At 23.0% G+C, this 27,549-nt stretch overlaps 1 protein-coding gene across 5 annotated transcripts in view; it reads left to right on the forward strand.

The window, feature by feature from the left end:
- LOC122512433 (proton channel OtopLc) overlaps window positions 1-27,549 on the forward strand; it is a 61,284-nt gene that overhangs the window by 404 nt on the left and 33,331 nt on the right. For 2 of the 5 annotated variants that reach the window (XM_043628241.1, XM_043628242.1), the window contains exons 1-3: window positions 22,393-22,662; window positions 25,190-25,431; window positions 26,031-26,173. In XM_043628241.1, coding sequence (XP_043484176.1) covers window positions 22,566-22,662; window positions 25,190-25,431; window positions 26,031-26,173 — 482 coding nt within the window. In that variant the 5' untranslated portion in view covers window positions 22,393-22,565. Of the gene's footprint in view, window positions 1-5,835; window positions 6,327-19,801; window positions 19,823-22,392; window positions 22,663-25,189; window positions 25,432-26,030; window positions 26,174-27,549 lie in introns of those variants that run through there. The other 3 variants (XM_043628244.1, XM_043628245.1, XM_043628243.1) reach the window with 3 other exon arrangements.

Genomic DNA, 27,549 nt, shown 5'->3' on the forward strand with positions numbered 1-27,549 from the left:
ATATATACAAAAACAATGCCACAATGTTGTTGCTTGCACTTTTTTTTCTTATTTTCCCTAAATTCTTAATTTATATTAATTTAAATACTAGCTATATATTCCTCGCTCTCTCGTTAAATATATTTTTTTAAAAATGAAATATTTTACTAAATTAAATTATTTCCACCCCCAGCAGATTTAGTTCTCCATTTTTCCATAATTCTAATTAATTTTTCAATTCTTAAAAAAAAAATTTTTTTCTGAATGTTGACGAATTTTTAATAAACAGTCCTCGTTTTTTTTTGTATAAAAAAATTTGCATTGTACCGAAATATTTGAACTAAATTTGCAAATTGTAATAATTAATGGTTTACTTAAAAGTGCAAACTAGTTTTATGGTTATTTACCAATAAATTAAAGTTTAACGATTGTGGCTGTTGAAGTTTACTAATTAAAAATTTTCAAACCTCTATTAACAACCACCTGTGGTTGAATAACTAAACTCATTTATTTCTAAAATAGCCCAATGTTGCAGTTTCTACAAAACTATTAGTAAACAAACGAATAAATAATTTACAGACGAACAGAAAATTAATTACGAAGAGTGAAACAATAAAATTTATTAACTGCTTTCGAATAAGGGAACAGAGGAAAAAAATTCTTCAGAAAAGATTTAATATTTATTTGAAATAAATATTAAATTAGAATATTAAAATATTTATTTAATGATTTTCCATTTCTTCGATTTAAATATTTATATTTGATTTGATTATAGTAAATATTTATTACAAATAAATATTTATTTAATAATTTTTGATTTATTTGATATAAATATTTATTGAAAATAAATATTAATGAGAATATTTAAATGTTTATTTGCAATAAATATTAAAAACAAAAGAATGGAAAATAAATCCAAATTATTGTACAAATTTTGTAAAAAAAAGTATTCGATTTATTTAATCAAATTTTCTTTGAATCAAGAAAAACAAGAAAAAATAATAATTTTTTAAAAAGTTAGAAAAAAACCCAAAATTTATTAAACAAACCAATAAAGAATTGTTCGAATGAACAAAATATTTTTTGAAACTTTATTAAACAAAATTAACTGAATTTTTGTGGAATTAAGAAACATTTTAATTGAGGCAACCAAATTATTTTCCTTTCTCATTTAAATTTTCATTGGCGAAGCAAAAAAGCCTTGAAAATATTTCCTATTCAAAATAAAATTTTTGAAATGGGAGAAATTAAATTAAATAAAAATCCCTCTCCACCTGGAAATGTTATTTTCTTCACCTTAAGTTTGGAAAAAGCCAGAAAATAGGGAAAAAAAATTATGAAAAAACAAAAAGTATTATTAAAGAAAAGTATTAACAAAAACTACAAAAACCAAAAAGTATAAAATACAAAAAGTATAAAATATCGAAAGTGTAAAATACAAAAAGTAAAAAATACAAAAATTATAAAATAAGAAAAGCATAAAATACAAAAAGTATAAAAAAACAATGAGTATGAACAACAGGAAATATAAAAAAGTAAAAAAATATAAAAAACACAAAAAAAAATTTTTAAAAATACAATCTTAAACATAAAATTTTAAAAAGAGACAAATACCAAAAAAATTATTCAATTTTCCAACAAAAAAATTTCGCTGATCCAACTAAACACTTTCTTCCCTGATTCTCTTCCAGTAACAAAGAAACAACATTCAAAATGAAGCCCTTCATCCAATTTCTATTTTTCATACAATAAACAAAACCTTAAAAATATAATCAAAAAAACAATTTTCTGAATTTTATCATCTCGAAACCTATCGACGAATTCATTTTATTTATTTATTTTTCAAGGGAGAGAGAGAGTGTGAGAGAAATAGGGAAAATCTTCTAATCTTTAAATCCAGTAAGACTGGCGAATATTTGCGATAGTGATTTAGCATTGCTGAATTGTATACGGGATCGACGCCAATTTTATGAGATTTTTGGCTTGGCTTTCGATCCCTTTCAAATGTAAAAGCTTATATATACATAGAGTTGATTTTACTCGACGCGACAACGTCCACAACTTTCCAATGAAATTTCCGCGGGTGCTTTATCGATCTTATGCGTGTTGAGAATATCTATGTGCAACAGGCTCGACTCTTGTCCTTCACAATTCGATACTATTTAAGCATTCATGTCTCTTTTCAGACTAAAAATAAAGAAACGAAAAGAAAATCTGTCTCAATAATTGCAAATTTTTTTGATAAAATAATACTTAATTACCAAATCAAAATTTTGTCATTTAACTAATTTCTATTCTATTTTATAGTAAAAAATATTTCTTAGTAATAATTAGCAAATATTTACTAACAATTAACAATTATTTACTAATAATTAACAAATACTTACTAATAATTAGCAATTTTCTAATAATTAGTTATTTTTCTCTAATTTTTAAAACAAAAAATCAGCCACGATTTTACTAATTGTAAGAATTAGATATTTTTAACTAATTCAGATTTAAACAGTTGTATTTAGATAGTTTATTTTGTTTATTAACATTTACTCTTAAAAATTTTTCTCATTCTATTTTGTGTTTTAAAAATAAATTTAATTTTTAGTTTGAACTTTGACTAAAAAAACTAATTGTAAGTCTGTAAAACTAAATAATGTCTGAAAAATGTAGCAGATAATATTGATTTGAGGATAATTTTAACTACAAACTAAATATTCATTTAACATTTAGTGCCATTTGATTTCTAAAAAAAAGTGATTTAAAATAAGAAACTGCATTAAAAATTTGAGAACTAATTTTCTGAAATTAGTTACAATCTGCTATTACTAAATTGATAAACAAATTTTCATTATTAATGAAAATAATTACGACTCTCTAAATCTGAATTAGTCAAAAAATAATTTATTGTTCGTAAAATTTTTAATTGATTTAATGTTAGCATTAACTAATTATCAGTAAAAAATATTTTTTAGTAAGAATAACTAATTAAGTAAATAAATAACTGTAAAAATAGTCAAATTTAACTAATGAAGTTATAGTTACGAAAAATTTTAGTCATTTTGACATAACCTAAAAGTGAAATTATTTCTTATAAAAATAATTGAATTCCTTAAAGAAAATTTTATTATTTATAAAAATAATTAGATTCCTGAGAAATTTTTATTATTTATGAAAATAATTAAATGTTTGCATACAATTTTATTAAAATTTTTTTTAAATAATTGAATTCTTTTTGGAAAATTTTATTAAAATAGAAGATATTGAAAATAATCGAAACTAGAAAATTTTTTGAATATAATTGAAATTAGGACAAGAATTTTTTTGACATTTATGAAAATAATTGAACTTAGGAAAAGAATTTTGTTATTTATAAAGATAATTGGGATATTTACGGGAATTTTTTTTTTCAAATTTTGAACATAGTTGAATTTTATAAGAATTTAATTTTTTTTTTTTTTTGAAAATAATTGAATTTCTGCAATTATTTGTAATTTCTCAAAAATTAAATTTTTTAGTGTTTTCAACAAAAATTTAAATTAGAAAATTTTTAAATTCTATTATTTTTAAAATTGTTAATTTTATTTTGAAAAGGTAATAAGAAGTTAGCCGCGCGCTTTAGCGCGAATTGTTGCTAGTTATGATAAAAAATAATAACAATAGTAATTAATAACTTTTACTAAAATTTCCAAATTGTCAAAATGAGTAATTATTCAAATTAATTTTAAAAAAATATTTAAGTTTTAAGCTAATTTATAAATATACTCTCAAAATTTGAATTAGTAAAAATGTTTACTAATTAAAATTAATGACTGACTTTATACTTTTAAATTTGTAAATTTTTACTAATAAATTAGTAGAAATTATTATTTATTAGCAAAATTTACAAATTCAAAAGCAAAGAGTCAGTCACTAATTCAAAGTAATATACATTTTTTCTAATCTCTACTAATTAATCAGTTATTTTAAATAATTAGTAACTTTTACTAATAAAGAATAATTTCTACTAATTTATTACTAAAATTTACTAATTAAAAAGCAAAAAAGTCAATCACTGATGCAAATTAGCAAACATTTTTACTAATTCAAAGCAGTAAACATTTTTTCTAATTTCTACTAATAAATTAGCCAATTTTAAATAATTAGTAACTTTTACTAATAAAGAATAATTTCTACCAATTTATTACTAAAATTTAATAATTAAAAAGCAAAAAGTCAGTCACTAATTCAAAGCAGTAAACATTTTTTCTAATTAAAATTTAAAGAGTATTTATCAATATAAAATAATAAATTATTTTCATAAATTGGAAAATTGATCGAAGACCTGTAGGAAAATTCAAGTGTGGACAAATTGGACACTATTGCTGCGCGCTCAATTTCTATGGCATTGAACTATAGCTTTCTGGACGCGAGGGACAACCATATACGTGTATTCATACATATATATGTACACATCCTATGTATGTTTATGTATATTATGGGGGATGGAAAATGATGGGGGTTATATACCACGAAAGAGAGGGGGGGGTGGATCGGAGACGAGGGGAACTGACGCTCAACTCAAGGGGTTGGCAAGCATTGCGACGCTCAAAATCCGCGAGCTTTTTCTTTCGCGCCTTTCAACGCGAGACGTCAGTTTGTCAAAAACAACAGCGAGAATAAAGTATACACTTTAAAATTGTTTTTTGTCAAAAAGAAAAATACTGTCGCGCATTATATTTGACAAAAAAAGAAAAGTGAAAAATACAATTTTCCACCTGTGCGTCGCTTTCAATATATATTTTGCTCCATGACAACCAGAGGAGAAGAGTTCAAGAGACAAAGGACGCACACTCTTGATTTAAAATTGTGATTTATCCATTGGCGGTACAGTGCTTTTAACACATTAAAGAAATAGTTTAAATTCTTTGCAAATTTATTTATAATTAAAAGTGAGTTTTTCAAAAAATTAATTTAAAAATTAAAAAAAAAACAATTTTAAGAAGCTTTTTTAAAAACTATTTTCGAGAGTATTTTTTAAAAAATATGCTAATGAATTTTTTTCGCGAAATCTCGACAAAAAAATGTTTTTTTTGAAACAGCGATAAGTTTCTCTGGAATAGCAAAAGTTTTAACTAAGACAGGTAAACATGTCGCTAATGAAATTTAAATCTGCTCCAAGTGAAGTTTTTTTGTGTTTCTTTTAAAATGTTTTTAGTTTATAATTATTTAATAAATTGTGACTTTATTTACAAGAAAATTACAAAATTAAATGTTTCTATAAAGTTTCGAACGTTCAAATGAAGGGCAATATTTTTGTTACTTCGTATAATTAGTATTTTTCTATAAAAAATTAATTTCTACTCTCTATATTTAAATTAGTAAAAATGTTTACTACTTTATATTAGTGACTGATTTTTTATTTTTGAAATAGTACATTTTACTAATAAATTAGTAGAAATTACTATTTAGTAGAAAAATTTCCTAATTCAAAAGCAAAAAGTGAATTAGTAAATTTTATTAATAAATAAGTAGAAATTACTATTTATCAGTCAAATTTACTAATTCAAAAGCAAAAATTCAGTCACTATTTAAAATTAGTAAGCATTTTTAATTTTTTATTAATTCAAATTTAAAGAGTACGTAATTAAATAATTAATTTACATTATTTTTCAATTATTTTAGTATATAATAATTTTTAAAAATATTTAAATCGAATTGAATTGATTTGAACGTTCAAAATTTTAGGGAAATAAAATGAACAGAATTATAATAATTCAGTCAGTAATATTATAATTCAGTTAATAAATATTTTTCAAAAAAAATAATAAATACCATAAAATAAAGTCTAAAATTAAAAAATCCAAAAAAAGAAAGAAAGCAAACTAACCAATAATCGACTGGAATTATTAAAAGGATAAATCGAAAAATATTATAATGACTCGCCTACAATTGAATAACGTGTGAGTACATTCGATTCTCAAGGAAGCTTAAACTTCGACCGTGTGACTCCAATTATGAGAGAAAGGATACAGAAGAAAGATCAAATACTCATCGTGAAGCTGTAAGGCGATTATTCTCTCGCGAGTTCCCGGAAAGATCGCGTGTGCTTTTAAAAACAAAAATCAATCATTTTTTCACAATCCAATAGTCACAGTAAAAATAATTAATGAATTTGAAACGAAAGTGATTATCCAATGCAAAAATAACGAAGACATTTTCCTTCAAAAAAATTACAAAGAGAACAAAATTAATGCAAAAATTAACGAAAGTGAAAAAATCAACCAAGTGTTTAGGACGAAAAATATAAAAAAAAAGTTTCAAAGGGGAAAATTATTTAACACCGCAAAACGATACAAACAAAAATTACAATGCAGGTGAGAATTTTGTGTTCTAAATTTTTGCTTAGTAAAATAAAAATAACAATAAAACTAAAAAATGAGGGTAATTTTTCAATTTAATAATTAAATTCTTAAAAATTTAATTATTAATTATAATTATTTCCCTTCCTATCCTAATTAATGCTCTCATTTATTATTAATATTATTATTATTATTATTATTATTATAAATATTATTGCTATTATTATAAATAATAATAAACATAGCATGATAATATTATTACACTGGAAAAAATATTTATTTGATTCAAATAACCGATTAATTGACTATTATCAATTAAATATTTAATTGAATCAAATAATATTTATTGGAGTCAATTAAATGGTGCAATTCATATTTACTTTAAATACTGAAATTAATGGTTCAAATATCATTTAATTGACTCCAATAAATATTATTTGATTCAAGTAAATATTTAATTGATAATAGTTAATTAATCGGTTATTAAAATCAAATACATTTTTTTCAGTGTATTTATAATAATAATAAATTTATTTTAAATTATAGTTAAGGATAAATGTCGTAATAAATTTATAACTAATGCTAAATGTAACAAAAAGTTATAAATATTCTAAAATACATACAAAAATTTAAATCGAAAATTATTTTTTAATTTGTTCATAAATTTTCTATGAATATTAATAATTTTCTTATTGTCGTAATTTTTATCTATTTTTCTTAAGAAACTGTTAATAGCCAATCAGATGCTAAATTTATATGTAAATTTTAAGTAATTATTTTAATTATAGTAAATTAATTGAAGTCAATAAATTTAATTGGTTAATTAAATTAAATAATTATTTTTAAATAATAATTATTCTTCTCTGTAAATTTAAATTATTAAAAATGTTTACTAAAAAATGTTAAATTAGTGTCTGACTTTTTGATATTGAATTAGTAAATTTTACTTTTAAATTAGTAAAAATTACTAATTACTAGTAAAATTTACTAATTTAAAAGCAAAAAAAAATTTTAATTACTAGAAATTACTATTTATTACTAAAAATTACTAATTTAAAAGCAAAACGTCAATCGCTAATTCAAATTAGTAAACATTTCTATTTACTAAAATTAAGGGAGGCTAATTTGTTGAATTTATTTTTACTAATTGACTGAATTAATTTATTTAATTAGATAACTAATTTAAATAATTAATTAATTTAATCAATAATAAGTTGATTAATTAAACATAATTAAACAAATTAAAGAATAATTTCTTTTATAAATTATAAATTTTTATTGTATTTCATGAATTTTGAATAATTTATTAATTTAAGTTGTGAATTAATTAAATTTATTAATATTTAATTACTTTCTGTTGATGTTAAACAAAATTCAAATTCAACAATTATATTATTACATATCTACACCTGCAGGGCAATACTATTTCGTGCTTTCAATTTAATTTAAGTGAACTATTTTCCAAGAAGCAATTGCCCCAATTTGCCCCTCTTTATATAGAACCTTAACGAGGGCCTTTTTAGCAATTACTTTTGGTTCATTTCGAAAAAAATTCTATTTCAATTAAAGCAAAATAGAAAAATGTCTAGACAATAAGAAAAATATATAAAACTGAAAATAATAAATAAACGAAAAATAGTAAAGAAAATAAAATAATAAATGAAAAAAATATTAAATAAAAAAATAGAGAAAAAATAAACTAAAAAGTAATAGAAAAATCATTGTGAACCATTTTACCCCATGAGAATAATAAGAGAAAAATACCTGTTACCAAGCGATGTAGTAACAGTCAAAAGGGAACGACGTTCATTAATTTTTTATAAATTGCTAATTAAACACTGAAATGGAGAGCAAATTTTCTCCATAGTAACAGTGAACTTTACATATACATAGGAAACTGTATTTACTCACTTTCGCTGATTGGCAAGGAGCCAGTCAAAGATCATCACGTTAACGTCAGTATTGATTTGAAATTGAGATCTTTATTTACCTGGGTATAAACTGCACGCGAAGAATGGCACTGGCGTTCGTTGATCGAAAGTTCAACAGTCGAGATATCCACAGACACAAATACACTTATTTCTGTAACAAAAATAAAACACACCTTTAATAAATAATTCACCAATAATTTTATCGATTTTCAAAAAAAAAAAAATTATATATTTCACTAAAATAATAAATTGCAGTTCATTACGTGAGTTTTTATTACACAAAATATTATTACCCGAGTATAAAATCAAAATCTAAACAAAATTCTTTAAATAAAAAATGTAAATCAAATTTGAAAAATCTTTTCAATTTCTAAAAAATCGTATTTTTAAGTTAAAAAATTAATTAAAAATCAATTCACCATTATCATTTATATTTAGACACGTTTTCGTTTTTGTTTTAGCCTCCTCATTTTAATCAACCTTCCACAATTTTAGATGAACTTTCCTCCTGTGGTATGTGATTGATAAAAAATAAAACTAATGAAAAATTTTACTAATGTAAAATTAACGAAAAATAAAAAGAAACTAATTTGAATAAATAACTTACTAATGTATTTAATAAATAAGTAAATAATTAATAAATAAATGATAAATAACAAATAGAAATAGAAATTTGATGTACTGGAAATATTTACTATTATCGTGACATACGAAACTGATAAAGCTTCTTTAATTCAAATGCGTCTAGTTTTCTTTACCTTGAGACAGTAAAGCGAGGCAAAAAGGAGGTCATTACCTCCGGAGGTTATACCCTCATAAAGTGGCTAAAAGAAAAGGCCACTGTCAATATCATTTCAAATAAATTCAGACTCTTCTATATACTGTTTATCGTATCTTCCATCTATTTCCCTCGGAAAAAATTTTATAATTATATTTTCGACAAATATCCATTGTCTGTATAATTTAAAATTAAAATACAAATTTCGAATTTCTAAGTTCAATAAAATTGCCAATCTAATTACAAAATTGACAAAATTTCCTTATTTCCTAAACAATTAGTTAATAATAATTAGTTAATAATTTCTATTAATAGTATTTAAATAACCAAACAAATAAGTTAAAATTAATCAAACTCCAAAAAATTTCTACATATATAAAATTCAACTAACGTAGTTTATTAAAGCGAATCTCAATGTCAAACTAAATGGATAAATTGTTGTAAACAATACTTGTTGACTACAATTACACTAAATATGTTAAATTCACCGGAAAGAAGATATTTATAACAGTTGTTATTGACACAAATAACTTTTATCCGGTTAATTGCGTCCTAAAAATAAACGAAAAATTTTTATGCTCCAAAATCTGACAGAAAAAACTTTATTCTTTTTCTTCTATTTCAGAATAAAATATTTTTAAAAACATGATTAATATAAACATATATTTTAACCCTCATTATTTATTATTTATATAATAACTCTCACTATATTTTAATTTTTCTAAAATAAAAAAAATTTCCTGTTTTACCTTAAAGCAGAAAAAACAAAATATTCTAATTTTTTTTTTACTTGAAATATTTTCAATTTTAAAATTAATGTTTTGAAAATCATCGAATTGTCGCAAAGGATTTTATCGAAAAATGTAATAATAATTTAATTCCTTCAAAGAATTTTATTCTTTAGGAAAATAATTTAATTCTCGCAAAGAATTTTGATAAAATTTTCGAAAATTCTAATTAAATTCTTTTTGAAGAATTTCTTTGAATTTTTTTTAATAATTTTTATTAAAAATTTTGAAAATAATTGAATTTTATGAATAATTTCTTTCAAGTTTTTTAAATAATCGTTTCTGTAAATAATTTAAATTAAACATTTAATTATTAAATTTTATTAAAATTTTAGAAAATTTTTTAAAATAATTGAATTCTTTTGAAATATTTTTTAACGAATTAAGAAAACATTGAATATTCTTTCGTGGAATTTTTTTGAAAAAAATTGAATTTTTGCGAAGAATTTTACTATTTATGTGAATATAATTGAATCGTTTGGAAGGATTTATTAAAAATTAAAAAAAATTGAATTAATAATTCAATTCCTTTGAAGAATTTTATCAACACTTTTGACAATAATTGAATTCCTTTGAATGATTTTATCAAAATTTTTAAAAATAATTGAATTCGATAATGAAATTTTAATAAAAATGTATTATAAATAATAATTAAATTCCTTTGAAAGATTTTTTTTTTAAAATAATTGAATTTTAGCAAAGAATTTTACTATTTATACAAATATAATTAAATTTTTTGAAAGAATTTATTAAAATTTTAGAAAAGAATTGAATTTTTTTGAGAAATAATTATTAAAAATTTACAAAAAATTGAATTATTTTACGAAATTTTATTAATGTTTCTAAGAATTTATTAAAATATTATAAAATAATTGAATTCTTTTGAAAAAGTTTATAACAAATTAAGAAAAAAATTGAATTTTTTTTTGAAAATAATTTAATTTTTATAAGGCAGTTTACTATTGTTATAAATATAATTTTACTATTATAATTGAATTCTATTAAAATTTTTTATAACGAATTAATAAAAAAATTGAATTCCTTCGTGAGATTTCTTTGAAAATACTTGAATTTTTACAAAGATTTTACTATTTAAAGAAATAATTGAATTGTTTCGAAGGATTTATTAAAAATTTAGAAAATAATTGAATTTTTTCGAGAAATATTATTAAATTTTGTTTAAAAATAGTTGAATTTTTGCAAAAAAATGTACTATTTATAAAAATAATTGAATTCTTACGAAGAATTTTATTAAAATTTCAGAAATTAATAAACAAGAATAATTAATTAGTAAATAAGTTAATGATTGAATTTATTTTAAGTTTGAATCTGAAATTATTTAAAAATTCAAATTTAAAAATAAAAAATTTTGTATTTCGCATAATAATAATAAAATAAATATTACACGTTCCGCGCGTAAAATTTGCTAATTTTATTTATTAAATTTAAAAAACGAACAAAATAATCTGACTTTGCAAAAGGAAATTAGATAATAACTCATAAAGGGATTTTCCTTAAACAGAAATAGAAAATTTTTTTTTTTGGAGTAAAATATAGATAATTAAATTTATCTCCTAACTATCAAAATTTTCCACACAAAATATTTAAACTCAAGTCCAATCTTACGTCAATCGTATATTTTTCCCACTGAGTAAAGAAACTTAAATTAAAAAGCAACTTATTAAAAACATTCCTTTTAATTTAAAAATATCAAATCCCTCAAGCAAAAAGTGCAAAGAGCAATTACAAAGTTATCGAGAAATTTAAAAACCTGAAATTTCCCGAGGAATAAATTAGGACGTGTTTTTCATTTTTTTTAAACCTTTTTTTTCTAAAATATAATTTGTCAGAAATTAAAAATGTAGGGTGATCGATGGGAGTTCGACGCCGGCGCTAGGACGCTCACAGGTGGTCGCCACGCCGATGTTCACTATGGCTACGCCACGCAGTCTAGTCGTTCTTTCTCGTATGTGCGCCTCGCGAGATTTCGGGGTCTTCGACCGTTGCCTCCCCCATTGATTCCGTGACTACTTCCTTTAACCATAATTATTATGACGACAAAATGACGACAAGGGAATTAATTTCCTGATCAATATCTTTTTTAATAACACAATATCCAATAATTTTTTTTTGTCCTGCACTTTTTTTCTATTCTCAGACGAGCAATATTCATCACGATTTCATGCAATACTAAACATCGCGTGTTGTAAACACTTGAGTCAATGAACCTACACGTCCTTAACCTCAAAAGAAGAAACTTCTCCTGATACTCTCTCTCTCTCTTTCTGATATTTGGGGAAGAAAATTATTTTTTATAAAAGGGAATTTTACATAATGTAAATAAATTTTTTTTCTTTTCTATTTTCTGAAATTGGGGAGAGAAATTTTTACAGTTCTTGTATTATGTAGAATTGTATACTTGACCTAACCTAAAATAATTCAGGAGAAATAGTAGTAATTCTTTATCGTCAGTGGTAAATCCTCGCTGTGGTCAGACTTCTGACAATAACGTCTGATCGTGACCTACTCAACATTTTTCTTTACTACTGAATTCGAGAGGTATTTTCTTCTCCAATCTTTACGAAATATTTATTGAAATTTTACAATTAAAGAATATTTTTAAATTAAGATTTTAATTTCGTAGTAAAAATTCTAAAGGTACCTCTAAAAAGTACTAAACTTTTAATAAGTTACAAATTTATTCTGAATTTAAGAATATTTAGCATCTATTATAAACTCCTTTTCCTGTTTCCTATGGATTTATTTTAAAATATTCTCAAACTGTTCTAACTGAAAATATTCTATATTCCTATTTTTCGGTACACTCGAAAAAACATTTATTTTGAAACAATGATAGTTTGGTTGAATCAACTAAATAAAAAGGGGATTTAGTTCAAAAAAGGGAGAATTTTCAAAATAATTTTATTTTTGTATTATAGCGTATACAATTTATTTTAAAGATTTTTTTACTTTTTCTCTAAATCACAGCTTTCTTAAATCAGATTTTTTAATTAAATTTTTTCCCTTAATTTTTGATATTTTTTTTTATCTTTTTCCGTAGTCTGTAATTTTTTTAAACTTTTTAATTAAATTTTTTACTAGAACTCTATTTTTATTTTAAAATTCTATAAATTTTACTTCAGACACTTGGTAAAATTGCCTACGAAAATAATAAAATTTAATATTCTCTCTAAATTTGAATCATGTTAAAAATAACTGATTGTCAGTCAAAAATATAACAGATGTTTCAGTAGATTTTTATAAACTGATTCAATTAGTTAAGTTTAACTAATTTTTCAGTTATTTTTTACTGAAAGTCAGTCATTTTTTTTACTGACAACCAGTTATTTTTAACTGATTCAAAAGCAAAAAGTCAGTCACTGATTGTCACTAATTTTCAAAATGGGGATTCAGTTTTAAAAAAGGGGAATTTTTAAATTAATTTTATTACTGTTTTATAGCGAATAGGATTTACTTTAAAAAAAAATTTTTTTTTGTATTTTCTCTTAATTAGAGTTTTTTTAAATCAAATTTCTCTGTTAATTATTGATATTTTTTAAATTTTTAAGCAAATTTTTTATTACAACTCTATTTTTGTTTTAAAATTTCATAAATTTTACTACATCTTCAGTAAATTTCAGTAAAAAAAATAGTAAAATTTCCTTAAAAAATAATAAAATTCAAAGTAGAAAATTGTTATTTGTAGAATATAACTTTTATATTACTATTCTGAAAGACAATTTTTTATAAAAATTACAAAAATTTACTTAAGAAATAGTAAAATTTACTCTAAAACTAAGAATTTTTAGGAGCTAATTCTACTATGTTGCAGGAAAATTTGAATAATTTTTCCACAAAAATTAACATTGAAAATAGTAGATTTTTCTTCTAAAAATCGTTATTTTCAGAGTAAATTTTAAAATAGAAATATTTTTTTTTTTAAAATCAGTAAAATGTGCCGAATTTAGTCAAATTTATTTTGAAAATTCTGCAATTTGATGGAAATTCCATAAAGTTTGAGGCTTACTTCATAAATAGTAAAAGTTACTATAAAGTTGTTAGTATGTATGAAAAAATTTCAAAGTTACGTTTTCCAAACCATATATAAAATCCTCTGAAGTATAGAGAAAATTCTTATAAGCCAAAGAAAAAAGGATCAAAATCAAATTTTCCCTATTTTGAAACAGGCTAAAATGGTGCAATTTTATAGGGAAAAAAATAAATATATTCCACGCAAAATAAAGGAAATATATAATATACAAATTTAAAACGGTTGGCGAACGTTGCCCCTTTTTCTCCTTATATATACTTTAATCCCTTGAAAGCTCCGTTGAAAAGAGGAATCAAGCTCACTCGCATATATATACATAGATGGCATTAAAGTTTCGCATCTATGCTGACAATTTCAGAAAACCACTCCTTTTTGATCCGGGATAAAATACTTTAATCGCGTGGAATCACTATAAAAGTATTTCTCTGACATCGTTTAGGATATACCTAAAGTTTTTTCAAGTCTTTTAAATGCAGACTAACCTAAATTGCAATAAATTCCTACGGATTCAGTAAATACCAATGATCATTGGCATTTTTTTTTTTGAGAAGAAAATTAATTTTACTTTTGGATTTTGAGAAAAATTCTCCATTTGGAAATATTAATTATTAAAAAAAAAAATGAAATTACAATTTAAAAAAATTGAACTATACATATTGGGTCTGATATTTCAGGTGTTCAATAAAAAAATTTTCTTTGTTTGGAATGTTTCGAATTCTTTTTTTCGAAGTATTTTTTTATTTTCTTATTGTATGAAAATGTAGTAAGTTTAATTTAATTAATTAATTAAGTATAATATATCTGAGGCCTCTGAAGAAGTTGAATTTACAAAAACCACAATTTTCACAATTTTCATCCAATAACAAAATAAAAAAGTACATTTTTCCTATTTTTCATATTAAATTCGAAAAAAATTGTTCCAAACAAATAAAATTTTTAATGAAAATTTTACCTGGAATGCTCCACATAAGAAAAATATATAGGGAAATATGAGTCTATTTTTAGATTTCTCTCGTGAAGTGTAACTCTGTTTATAACATCATAACCCCTTTACATGGTTTTTTTTCTGCTATTCAATCAACCGTATCCGCAATTCAACTTGAGAAATTTTCTTAATAAAATCTACTTCCCTCTTTCTGCTTTTAAACAAACATTTCCATCTGGTCCAAAGTAAATACGGATAACAAATTTAGATTTTTTACTTTAAGATGGAAAATATATTTGGAATCTTTGTCGAGAGAAATGAATAAGTGGCTGAGTGGAGAAAAACAAAGAAAACACAAAGTCCGAAGGCGTTTACTACTTAAAAACAAAATGATTAAAAAGTATCCAATTTCAAAGCTTAAAACTAGAGTAAAAATCAATTAGAACCTAAAATTATGCTAATTTTTTTCTATGCACTTCGGATCTTCAAGTACATGACTGTTTTTACCTCGGTTTTTACAGTGCAATCAATAATTTTAAATTGAAATACGAGAATTATCGACAGTCAAATTTTGAAAATTATTATTCCATAAACATAAATAACAAATTTCAATTTAAATAATTCGCCTTAAATTTAATGTAAATTTATTTCGATAAATTGACAAAGAAGAAAAAAAACATATTTACATTGATCGCATTCAGAACTTGACAATACAGCCAATAATTGAAGCGCATCGGATTATGAAAGAAAAAAGGAAGTAATTTATTCACGTACATCACCTACAGTTCAATATGTTTTGTCGAGTAGCAAAAAAATTTTTTTTTTATTATTTTTCCGCAAAACTTCAATCAATAAAATTTATTCATAAAAAGAGGAAAATATATATCATACCATAGACAATAGTGGTATAAAGTTTTTCCAACTATTTTATATTTTCAAAAAAAAAATGGTCATTTATTGGATAAAAATAGCAACATTTTTCACATGCAGCCAACAAAATAATTTTGTATATTGAAGGAAAAATTTATATTCTCTTGTATTTTCTTTCAAAATGACGAATATTTAGGGATAAACTTTTACTTTTTTCTAATTTACTTTCAAACTTAAATTTTTCTGATCAGATTAGAAAATGTAATAAAAAATTGTCTCTATAATTTTGAATGATCAAATCAACAACGATTCTTTGTTATTTTCTTAATTTTTAACTTTATTAATTGTTACAAACACTGCAAAAAATGTGTCTTATATTTTTAGTTGCATTTCAGCTAAAATAATTAATAGTAGTTAGTCTAACTTAATTTCAGAATTGAAAACTCATTTTAAGAACTAAAGTTTTCTTATTTTTATTTTAAACTCAAAAATGAGTTGAATTTAAGAAAAAACGCTTTTTAACTGTAAGTACTTTAAAACTATGTTCATAAAACGAAATCTTTTTCTTTTGCAGATGAAATAAATTATTAACAAAATTGATATTTAATTTTCCTCATTTTTCATTTGTGAATAGTTCATTAAAAATTTTTAAAATAATTGAAAAATTACACTGGAAAAGCAGACTTACAGCACTTACAACTCAAAAGTATTTTTTCTTACATACAACTATTTTTTTGGACTCAAAATAAAAATTTGACAATTTTTAGTCTTAAAATCAGTTGAAATCAGGCTTAAAATAAAAAAAAGACATATTTTAAAATAAAATAAAATAAAATTACAAAAATTTTAATAAAGTCCTTAGCAAGAATTTAATTTATTATTTTAAAAAAAAATGCAATAAAATGTACGAAAGGGTTCGTTTGGACCCATGTATGTTTTGAAATAAATAAATAAATAAATAAAATCCGTTATAGTAATTCAATTATTTTCATAAATAATAAAATTGTTCATAGGATTAAAATTATTTTTAAAACAATTTTAAATAAATTACTCGAAAAATGTAATTATTTTCAAAAATTTTTTGTAAGAATTAAATAAATTACAATCCACAAATAATAAAATTCTTCGCTGAAATTCAATTACTTTCAACATCTACTATTTTAATAAAATTTTTTAAAAGAATTCAATTACCGTCAACTGGGGCTATTTTGTGCACGCGAGTTTTTTAATGAAAAAAATTATTAAAATGAATTATTTTAATCTGCTATTTTGTAAAATAAAAGTTTGATTACATGACAATAGAGAGCACTAAATGTTATTATTTAATTCTTTGGCAATTAAGAAAAAAAAATTCCTAAAAACGGAAAATTTGTTTAAAAAATTTTGAAAGTTCGGCAAAATTATACCAGATCTTCTAGAGTTTTAATGTGTCTCATAAACTGTGTTAGATATTTGTTTTCAATTGTGTTGTGATGATACATACGTAATGCGCTAACTTTTTATTCATTATTTTAAGAGAAAAGTGGAAAAAACTGAAAAACCAGGATTCCATGGGGCTATTTTGTGCACTTAAAAAAATCAAATATTTTTCATAAATATTTTATTTAGTAAGTAAAGAAGATTCTGTTTATCATTTTTATACATTTTTGTCTTACTTTTCTGTCAAAAAACTGTAAATACGTTAATTAAAATCATTAAAACGATTAAAAGCTCTACCGTTGCACAACGTAACCTCAAAAAATGAACTTTAATTAATATTTATAAGTTTTTCAAATTAGTTTTAAAACTATTACCCCCGTTTCTCTTAAAATTACTTTAAAATCATATTAGATATTAAATTGTTATCTATTTAACCTTAAAAATATTTATTTCAAGTTTTTTAAAAATATCATTCAAAACCATTAAAAAAGCTCCTATTGAAATGATGTTTTAAAGTTATTTATAAGTGTTTAAACGATCATTTTATAATTATATTAGTATATTATTATAAAATATATATTAAAAAAGAAAAAAATTTTATTTACTATCTGTGTAATATACAATTTAAAAAAAGATTGTTAATTTTTAGTAAATCCAGATTTTAGCAAAATTTTAGTGCTTTATTTTACATTTTTTGTATAATATATCTACAAAAAAAATTTTACTAGGTCATTCTTTTTTTAATTTACTCTCAAATATATACACAAAAGATTTCATGAAGCAGAAACGATTAAAAAAATTGTTTACGCAACATTATAGAAAAACAAAGTTCGATGCACAAAATAGCCCCATCCCGGGAGTTATTGTGTTCACGACTTTCAATGACTATAACTAAGACAAAAAAATTTTTTTCTTTGCAAAATTTATAGGAAACCTTCAGAAGGATGTCCACAACATATATCAAAAGTTGATTTTCTTTATTCTCTTAATTCTGAATTTAAATAAATCTTTGAATCAAAAAAAAGCTATTTGGTGCACAAAATAGCCCCGGTTGACGGTATTTAAAAATAATGTAATAAAATTCGTTGCAAGAATTCAATTATTTTCATAATTAATTCAATTATTTACAGAATTTTAATTATTTGGAAAAAATTTAATAAAATTCGTTGCAAGAATTCAATTATTTTCATAAATTATAAAATTTTTCAAAAGATCTAAATTATTTTAAAAAATGTAATAAAAATTCTGTACAAGAATTCAACATTATTCTCCTAAATAATAAAATTCTTCACAGGATTTCAATTATTTTTAATATCATTTTAAGTAAATTCTTCAAAAAAATATAATTATTTTCAAAAATATTATTAAAATTTTTCAAAAGAATTCAATTATTAATTATTTTTAATACTTTTTGCAAAAGTTCCTCGAGAATTTTCAAATCCATTTGTTTACAATTCAATTTTACAAAATTTCGATTATTCGGAAATTCTTCAATTAAATATTTAGAAGATAAAAACTTGAAATAATTTCAAAAAAAAATTTTAATTAAACTTACAAAAAAAAAATAATTCTTCAGAATTGTCAGTTAAAAGTATAAAAAATTCATATTTTTAATTGTATTAAAAAAATTTGAATTCTATGATAAGTTTTATTTTTCATAAAAATATAAATAATTGAATCTGTGTAAAAAAAAAAATAAAACTAATAAAACTAATTAATAATTAATTTAAAAAAAATTGTAAATAGTTGAATTTTTATGAAATTTATATTATTTATGATAATTATTCAATGTTAGCATAGAATTTTATTAACACTTTTTTAAATAATTGAATTCTTTTGAAAAATTTTATTAAAATAGTATATATATTGAAGATCATTGAATTGAGGAAAATTTTTGAAAATAATTGAAATCTTGATAAGAATTTTATTAAAAATTTTGAAAATAATTGAATTTTGGAGAAGAATTTTATTAATTTTATTAATTATTATTATTATTTTATTATTATTTTATTTTATTAATTGAATTTCTGCAATCATTTGTACCATCTTCAAAATTCAATTTTTTTCAGTACTTTAATAAAAATCCATGACATTTCCCTGGTCAATTTTACTTTTCCTGACTTTTCCCTGAATTGCCTGATTTTCCTGACTTGTGACAACCCTGAAAAATTTAGAAGTCTAACAAATTTAGAATCTTAAACGTTTTTCAATTCAGACTAATTTTGAACTTAAAATCCAAAAAAGACAATAAATTTTACCTCATAAAATTTATTAATCTAAAATTAAGGCAACATTTGAACTCGTGTAAATTTGTCTCTTCCGAAATTGAACTAAAAAAGACAGAGAAAGAAATTTAAATATCAATGCATATTTTTACCTCACTGGAAATAATGAAAAATTACAATTCTACGAAGTAATTCCTAATATAGCTGTGTTCTACATAATCGCGCATATGAATAAATAGAGACTGGTCCATATGGTGTGGTGAACGCGTGATCACTTTGTCGTTCATATAGAGGTGATATGTGAATAGAAAAGACTTACTCTCTCTCTCTTTCTTTTCCTCTCTCGCGATATGTGTCGAGCATGTGGATCGTGATTAAAGCCTACCCTTACCGCCTCGCGATTTTCTAAATATAGGCTCCTGTAGATATGCATATATGTGTATAAGAATAGGAAAGCAACGGGAAAATGTTGGACCGCCAGTAAACGTCGCGACGCAACCGTCATCTCAACTCGATTTTGATAGGTCAGTTTTCATATCAAAACTTCCCTCGCCCAATGAAAATTAATTTTCAATTCAATTAATCGAATTATCAACCAAGTTAATTGATTAATCGAAATATCAATCAAGTTGATTTAATAATCAAAAATATCAATCAAGTTGACTGATTAATCGAAATATCAATCAACTTTGTTGATATTTTAATTAACTGGATTGGAAATTTTTTTTTTAAGTACAATAAAAAAGTATGTTAATTAAAACTGTACACACGTTAATTAAAAATTCGAATTTATTCACCATTTCTTAATATGATTCGTGCAGAAATTATTATAGTTTTCCCCAAATGCGAAATAGGGCTTTAAGAAGAGCCTAGACAACAGTTTTCCTGATTAGTCGAAAAATACTTATTAGAGCAAGAGTTAAAGGAACTCATTCTAAAAAATAATCAACAACAACACTCACTTTAAATAAACAAAGTGAGATAAAACAAAGAATGGCAAATAAAATTATTCTTCACTAGACCTTCGATTATTAAAGCAGAAGAACATATCGAAACGCATGAATATTCCAGAAATCTTATTTGACTCTAAACTATTTAACATTAAATTTCATTTGACATAAAATTCAAAATTCAATTGGCGCGAATTCAAAAAATTTGCCAATCACAATTTTCTTGATAATGTGTAACTGGTTACATTTAAAATTCGCACCTTTACTTTTATACCAAATGAATTTTATGTCAAATGAATTCTTTGTAAAACATAATTTACATCAAGTGATTTTTATGTCAAATGAAATTTAAATCAAGTGATTTTTACGTTAAATTAAATTTATGTGCAGTGAATTTATGACAAATGAAATTTTAAAAAAGTGGCATCCAAAAAGAAATAAAATAATTATTACACTTCCAATGAATTTTATGTCAAATTAAATTTATGTATAAAGTGATTTTTATGTCAAATGAAAGTTTACATTAAATGACTTTTACGTCAAATGAAATTTATGTCAAGGGAATTTTATGTTAAATAAGAATTATGTTAAATAACTTTTATGTCAAATAAACTATGTCAAATGAATTTTATTTCAAAACAAACTTTATTTCAAAAGAATTTTACGTCACATAAAATTTATGTCAAATGAATTTTTTAAAAAATCAAATCTATGTGAAGTAATTTTTGTGTTAAATAAATTTTATATCAAATAACTTTTTACATCAAATGAAGTTTATGTCAAACTGAATTATTGCAAAATGAATTTTATGGTCAAAATAAAATTTACATCAAAAGAATTCTATGTCTACTAACATTTATGTTAAACATTATTTAATTAATAATTTTACGTCAAATGAATTTAATGTCAAATGAAATTTATGTCAATTATAATTTATGTTAAATGATATTTATGTCAAGTGATTTTTATGTTAAATGGGAATTTTATGCTAAATAGAAATTTTATGCTAAATGAATGGTATATCAAATGACATTTATTCCTAATGAATTTCATGTCAAATGAATTTCATGTCTAATGAATTTCATGTCTAATGTAATTTATTTTAAATGAGTTTCACGTCTAAAGTACTTTATGTCAAATGAATTTCATTAAAAATATTTATATGAAATTAATTTTATGTCAAATGACAATTATTTTTAATAATTTTGTCAAATAACATTTTTGAAATATTCATGAGTCCCAACATGTCTCAACGACTCGAGTTCCACTGTATTCTAAAAATTGTAGTAATCAAAACTTCACTTGTTAAAAATATATTGTTAAAAACATTTTTAAACATACAATATTTTTAAAAATACATTCCTAAAAATACATTTTTAAAAGTGCATTTTTAAAAAAACGTTTCTAAAAGTACATTCTTGAAAATATATTTTTAAAAAATAATTTAAATAATGATTCCTTATTCATAATTAATTTAACGAATATACTTTTGAAATACTCCGGACCAAGCTCTACTGGTTCACTTTTAATATCACTCGATAAAAAAAACGATGGAACAAAAAAGGCGCCAACGAAGAAATTGATAATAAATTAAAGAACACTTCTTAAAACGAACTTGTTCTTATAAGAAATCGATAGAGTTCATTCAAGCTAATTAATTCAATACCCAATTCTTTTAATACCCCGCAAAGAAAATTTCCATCAAAAGTCACATTCTTTTCAGAAAATAAATAATTCCGCAACGAAATTTTTCTCTCTTTTCATAATTTTTGCTAATTCACTTTTCTAACTTGACATCAAAATCGAATAAAGCACAATTTTTCACAGCTAATTATTCCTTTTGTAAAAATTCAATCAATTCTTAAATAAAAACCATATATCAAAAAAACCTACACAAGAGATAAGAAGAAGAGGAAGAAAGAGAAAAATTTGATTCGATTCCTCCTTTATTAGTCTCATTTGCTTTCAAGTCTCGTATCGATTTCTTTGAATAAAATATATTCGAACGGAAAGATACGGGAACGTGACCACGTGATTGCCAATCGCGACGCCTTCTTTGGTGATCTCTTCTATGGGGAGAGAGTGAGAGAAGCAGGTTCACGATGTCTCGTGGTGTCGAAGACAGTATCAAACTGATCGTGATTCTTGGGTGCCGTTTAATTTTCTCGCTCAAGTCTTATTTTTCGATTATAATCAAAAATTCCGTGAAAGCGAAATATTTATTAATTTCATATCAAAATAAAAAAAAAAATTTTTGAAAAATAAAAATAATTGCTTTTTTTTTGCAAAAATATTGTCAGTATTGTCAAGAAATGAAATGGGGGAGGAAGTGGTACCTGTCAGCAAATCGAAGCGCGTGAAAACATGGTTAAAGTCCTGGTTTTCAGAATCAAAAACCAGGAATTCTCTAAATGGTACAAGAAATTTTAGTTTAAAAATAAATTTAAATATAATAAACAACACTCTAAATCTGAATTAGTAGTTTTCTACTCATTAACGATTAGTGAAACTTCGTTCACCAATTAACTAGTAAGAATTTTACTAATTTTTAGTGAAAAAAATACTAATTTTAAGGCAAAATGTTTATTTATTGAAATAGTAAATTTTCACTATTTCAACTAATAGATATTTTACTATAAATTTTAGTAATTTTCTACTTCAAATGTAAATAATTTTCTACTACAAATTTTACTAATTTTCTTACAAAAATTTTAATAATTTTCTTCTACAATTTTTACTAATTTTCTTCTACAAATTTTACTAATTTTCTTCTACAAATTTTAGTTATTTTCTTCTACAAATTTTAGTTATTTTCTTCTACAAATTTTAATAATTTTCTACTATAAATTTTCGTAATTAATTTTCCACTACAAACGTTAGAAATTTTCTACTATAAATTTTAGTAATTTTTCACTAAAAACTTTAGTAATTTTCTACTATGAATTTTATTAATTTTCTACTATAAATATTAGTAATTTTCCACTACAAATTATATTAATTTTCTACTATAAATTTTAGTAATCTTCCACTATAAATATTATTTATTTTCTACTATAAATCTTATTGATTTTCAACTGAAAATTTTACTAATATTCTACTATAAATTTTACTATAATTTTCTATTACAAATTTTAGTAATTTTCTACTACAACTTTTTACTAATTTTCTCCTAGAAAATTAGTAGTTCTTTTCACGAAAAATTAATAAAATCATTATAACTGTAATTAGTATACAAATCCTCATTCTTTAATTAGTAAAAAACAACAAATTCAAATTATTTATTGACCACATAATTAAAAAACGATTCAATGAAAAACAAAATTAAATATTGAAAAAATATTGAAAATAGTTTAATTTGAAATTTCCTATGCACAAAATAAAACAAGCGAAAAAAATTTCATAATATCGAAGATATATAATATAAATAAAGTGGAAATATTACGATAAATTCTCGATATAATTATATTAAAATTAAAAAACATTAAAATAAGAATAGAGCAAAAATTTCACGTGTTTGTTTACAGTAAATATTTACTTCCCTGAGTTCCCTGTTATATATAGCACGCAATAGTAACTTTCAAGGACAATAATGAGTGAATGAATGAATGAAAGAGTAAAATAAAAATGATATTTACAATAGGGGATATATAAAGTGTCATAAATGTGTGCACCAGTTTTTCAAGTTTAATCAATGATTCAGCTGTTCTACTTATTATTTTCAAACTAGTTTTCATTTATGGTGCGAGAGTCTGCGAGGAATGAAATAAGTGTACATTGTTGCTTAACGAAAAACGATAAAATTATGCAATATTTTTCTATGCGAGAAAAATAAACTCAAATATTTTATAGATAATGTTTTATAATAAATTTTTATTATATTGCTATTTTCATTATTCTTATTTTTTTCTATTTTTAGTATCAACCATATTTTATTTATTATGATTATTATTATTATTATTATTATTATTTCCTCGGTCCTTAGTACCATAAATGAGTAACTAAATTACTGACTAAATAATAATAGTAAAAATTATTAATGAAAAAAATATTATTCACAAAAAATTAATAATAATAATTATTATTACAATTATTCATATTATTTTTATTTTTATTATCATTACTATAAATTAAACTTCTTCCTCCGAAAAAAATATTTTTACATTAATAAATATTAATCTAATTTAATAATATAATATATAGATATAGAAACCGGAAACTGTGTGAAATATTTAATAACTTATTACAGGAAAATGAAAAAGTTTCATTTTATATCTAAAAACTAATATAAATCTTCTACACTCGCTAACAAGTTTCAAGACTCAGAGGCACTCTGAAATCTGAAAGGACCTCTTTCATAGGGGCTTTAAGTGAGAAGATAAGAGGAAGTTTTAGGCATTCATAATTTATAACCTGCTATATAGCTTATAAATTTCAAATAAGTATTAATCGAAAAATAACTACTCACTTGCCTATTCGATATTTAAAATAAAAAATATTTTTAAAACACAGTTTTTCAAAAATATAATCAGCCGATAAATAAATAGCTAAAGAGCTCAATTTTGAAATAAACAAAATAATACAATAAAAGAACAAAATATTCTGTTTTGTAAAATTTATATTTTTTTACAGGAATAGTTTCCACTAAATGTCACTGAAAAAATAATTAATTTCATTCAAACTAGTTTTATTCAAATAACCGATTAATTGTTTTTTACCAAATAAATAAATAATAAATAATAATTTAGTAAAGAAATAGTAATAATAATAATAATAATAAATAGTAATAAAAATAATATTTTCACAATACCTATTATTTAATAAATAAATTTAAATAAATGTAACGCCAAAATAATTTTCTAATGAAAATACAATGCACAGAAATAAATCTTGTTTATTTTGTTAGTAAGTAAATAAATTTTCACGATTTTCTATTTTTTTTAGAACAACAAAAAGTCCGTGATATTGAAGAGATGCAACGTTGTCCTTATCTTCACGAGATGAAGGAGCGTTTGCTCTCGCAACCAACACCAACGGACAGTTTGGATATGGAACGTCTCGACGGAAGTGGCACTCCTGTTAAGGAAGCACACTTGCACAACGATTATCCAGCCCACACGAATCCCGGCGTTATCCCTGACCCACCAGAAATGCCACCTGACTCATTAATCGGCACCGTTGTCAAGGTAAAATCTCTAAAGTCACTTAAAAAAATTTTTTTTTTCCAATTTTTCTCTCCACAAAAAGAAAAAAAATACGTCTCGAAAAAAATTCCAAATTTTGAACAAAAGATTATAATCTTTTGTTCAAAAAGATTATAATCTTTCGTTCAAGATGTAGTTTGGAATTTCAAAATACTATTCAAAAAAATTACAATTTACTATTTTGGAAAAATTTTTTCGAAAAGAAAAAAAAAACAACAGTTGTTCTTTTTTCTTTTCAGAAAAGTTTTCTGCTTGAAAATAAATTTCAATTCCCTCCGAGAAAATGAAACAATAAACATTTTGTAAAAAAAAGAGAAAATCAAATTTACTTCAAGTGCCTACTAGAATGAAAAGAACAACTTTATGGCTAATTCAAAAAAAAGAGAATAAAAAAAAAGTATATGATGAAAAAAGTCAGTGACTTGAGAAAATTGGAAAAAAAGACGGTCCTTTGAGGTGCAAGTATACAACATTGTGTACGTGTATATTAAACAGAAAAGGGACGACGACGACGTTGAGGAGTTAATGTTTCTGAACCTTTTGAGACTAAAATCTCTTTTTTTTTATTTTGTCTTTTTCAGCTAAATTCCGACGGTTATGGTTCTCACACGTCACCGGCGCACGCCAGACAACCCCTAGTACCACAAAATGCGAATAACCAACCCCTTTGTTTTACGCCTACGCACACACTTCCCACATCTGGCACATTGCCAAAGAATGCCAAGTGAGTATCCTCTTGAAAAACATTTAACAGCACGAGAGTTTTCACATATTATTTAACAACAAATCTTTGTGATATATTAACATTCCATTTGTAGACTGAGAAAAGAAATGTATGTTCAGAATCAAACTTGATTTTAAATTTAAATTTCAATCAAAACTTTCAAAATTTTTAAATTTCATCCAGTTGTATTATTTTTAAATTATTAACAGGAAACATTGTGGATAATTTTTTTTGATTTTATATCACTGAAGAGGACATTAATGTTGATGTTGAAACGTCTGATGATTTCTTACTCTCTACTCTCTAAATCTGAACACAGAAAAAACGATAATCTAATTTTAAGAAGCGCCTACTACAAGAATATTCCCTACTTAAATTAATTATTAAGTGAGGCCACTTAATTTAAGTGGAGAATATTCTTGGCTCCTATTTAAGTAGGAGCTTCTTAAAACTAGATTACCGTTTTTTCTGTGTAATGATTCAGTTATTTCTTGTAAAATTACTAAGAAAATTAGTGAATTTACTGACAGCCGAAGAAAAGCCAAAATAATCTTCAAAATTTGATGATAAATTAGAAGATGCTATATTTTTACTCTCTAAATCTGAATTAGTAAAAATAAAATATGACCAATTGTTATTGAATATTTATTAATATTTTAGTAGAAAATCACTAATTGCTAGTCAACTGATTAACTAAATGAATTAGCAGAACTGTTTTGTGAACTCTTAATAAAACAAATCTACTTATTGTTAGTGGCATCTTACTAACAATTAGTCGAATTTCACTAATTGATAGTAAAATTATCACTTATTATCATTTACTAAAGGTGGACAACTTTTCATCATTTAATAAGCATAACTTTTTACTAACTTAGATTTAAAAAGTATAAACAAATTTTGTTATAAATAAAACGAATCATAATTATTACAAAGTGTTTCCTGTTCTTAATTTGAAATAATTATCTTCGACATAAAATTAACTAAAACTACACTAAAAAATATTCTGGTTTAATTGAGAGTCCCAATCAAAAAACCGGTTATAAGTTTTTGAAACTCAAAATTCTCGATCTCTAAATAAAAAAAGGATTTAAAACAGGGTGACTAACAAGGATTGAGAAAATAATTCCCTGACTTTTTACTTATTTTATTTCTGCTTTCTTTAGACAAAAATATGGTAACTGACATATTTAAAAAAAAATTAATATCTAATGATAGAAACAAACGATAATAAAAATCTTCTAAATTTTGTTAGATTAAAATAATTTTTTATTCACAAAAATTTTTAGAAATTCCCCTGCCTTTAAATAAAATTCTCTGACATTCTCTGATTTCCCTGACCGTCAGACACCATGTTAATAGTCTCCACCGTTTAGTAA

This window comes from Leptopilina heterotoma, unplaced genomic scaffold (assembly GCF_015476425.1).
Source record: "Leptopilina heterotoma isolate Lh14 unplaced genomic scaffold, ASM1547642v1 Lhet_99, whole genome shotgun sequence".
In the NCBI taxonomy this organism is placed as follows: domain Eukaryota; kingdom Metazoa; phylum Arthropoda; class Insecta; order Hymenoptera; family Figitidae; genus Leptopilina; species Leptopilina heterotoma.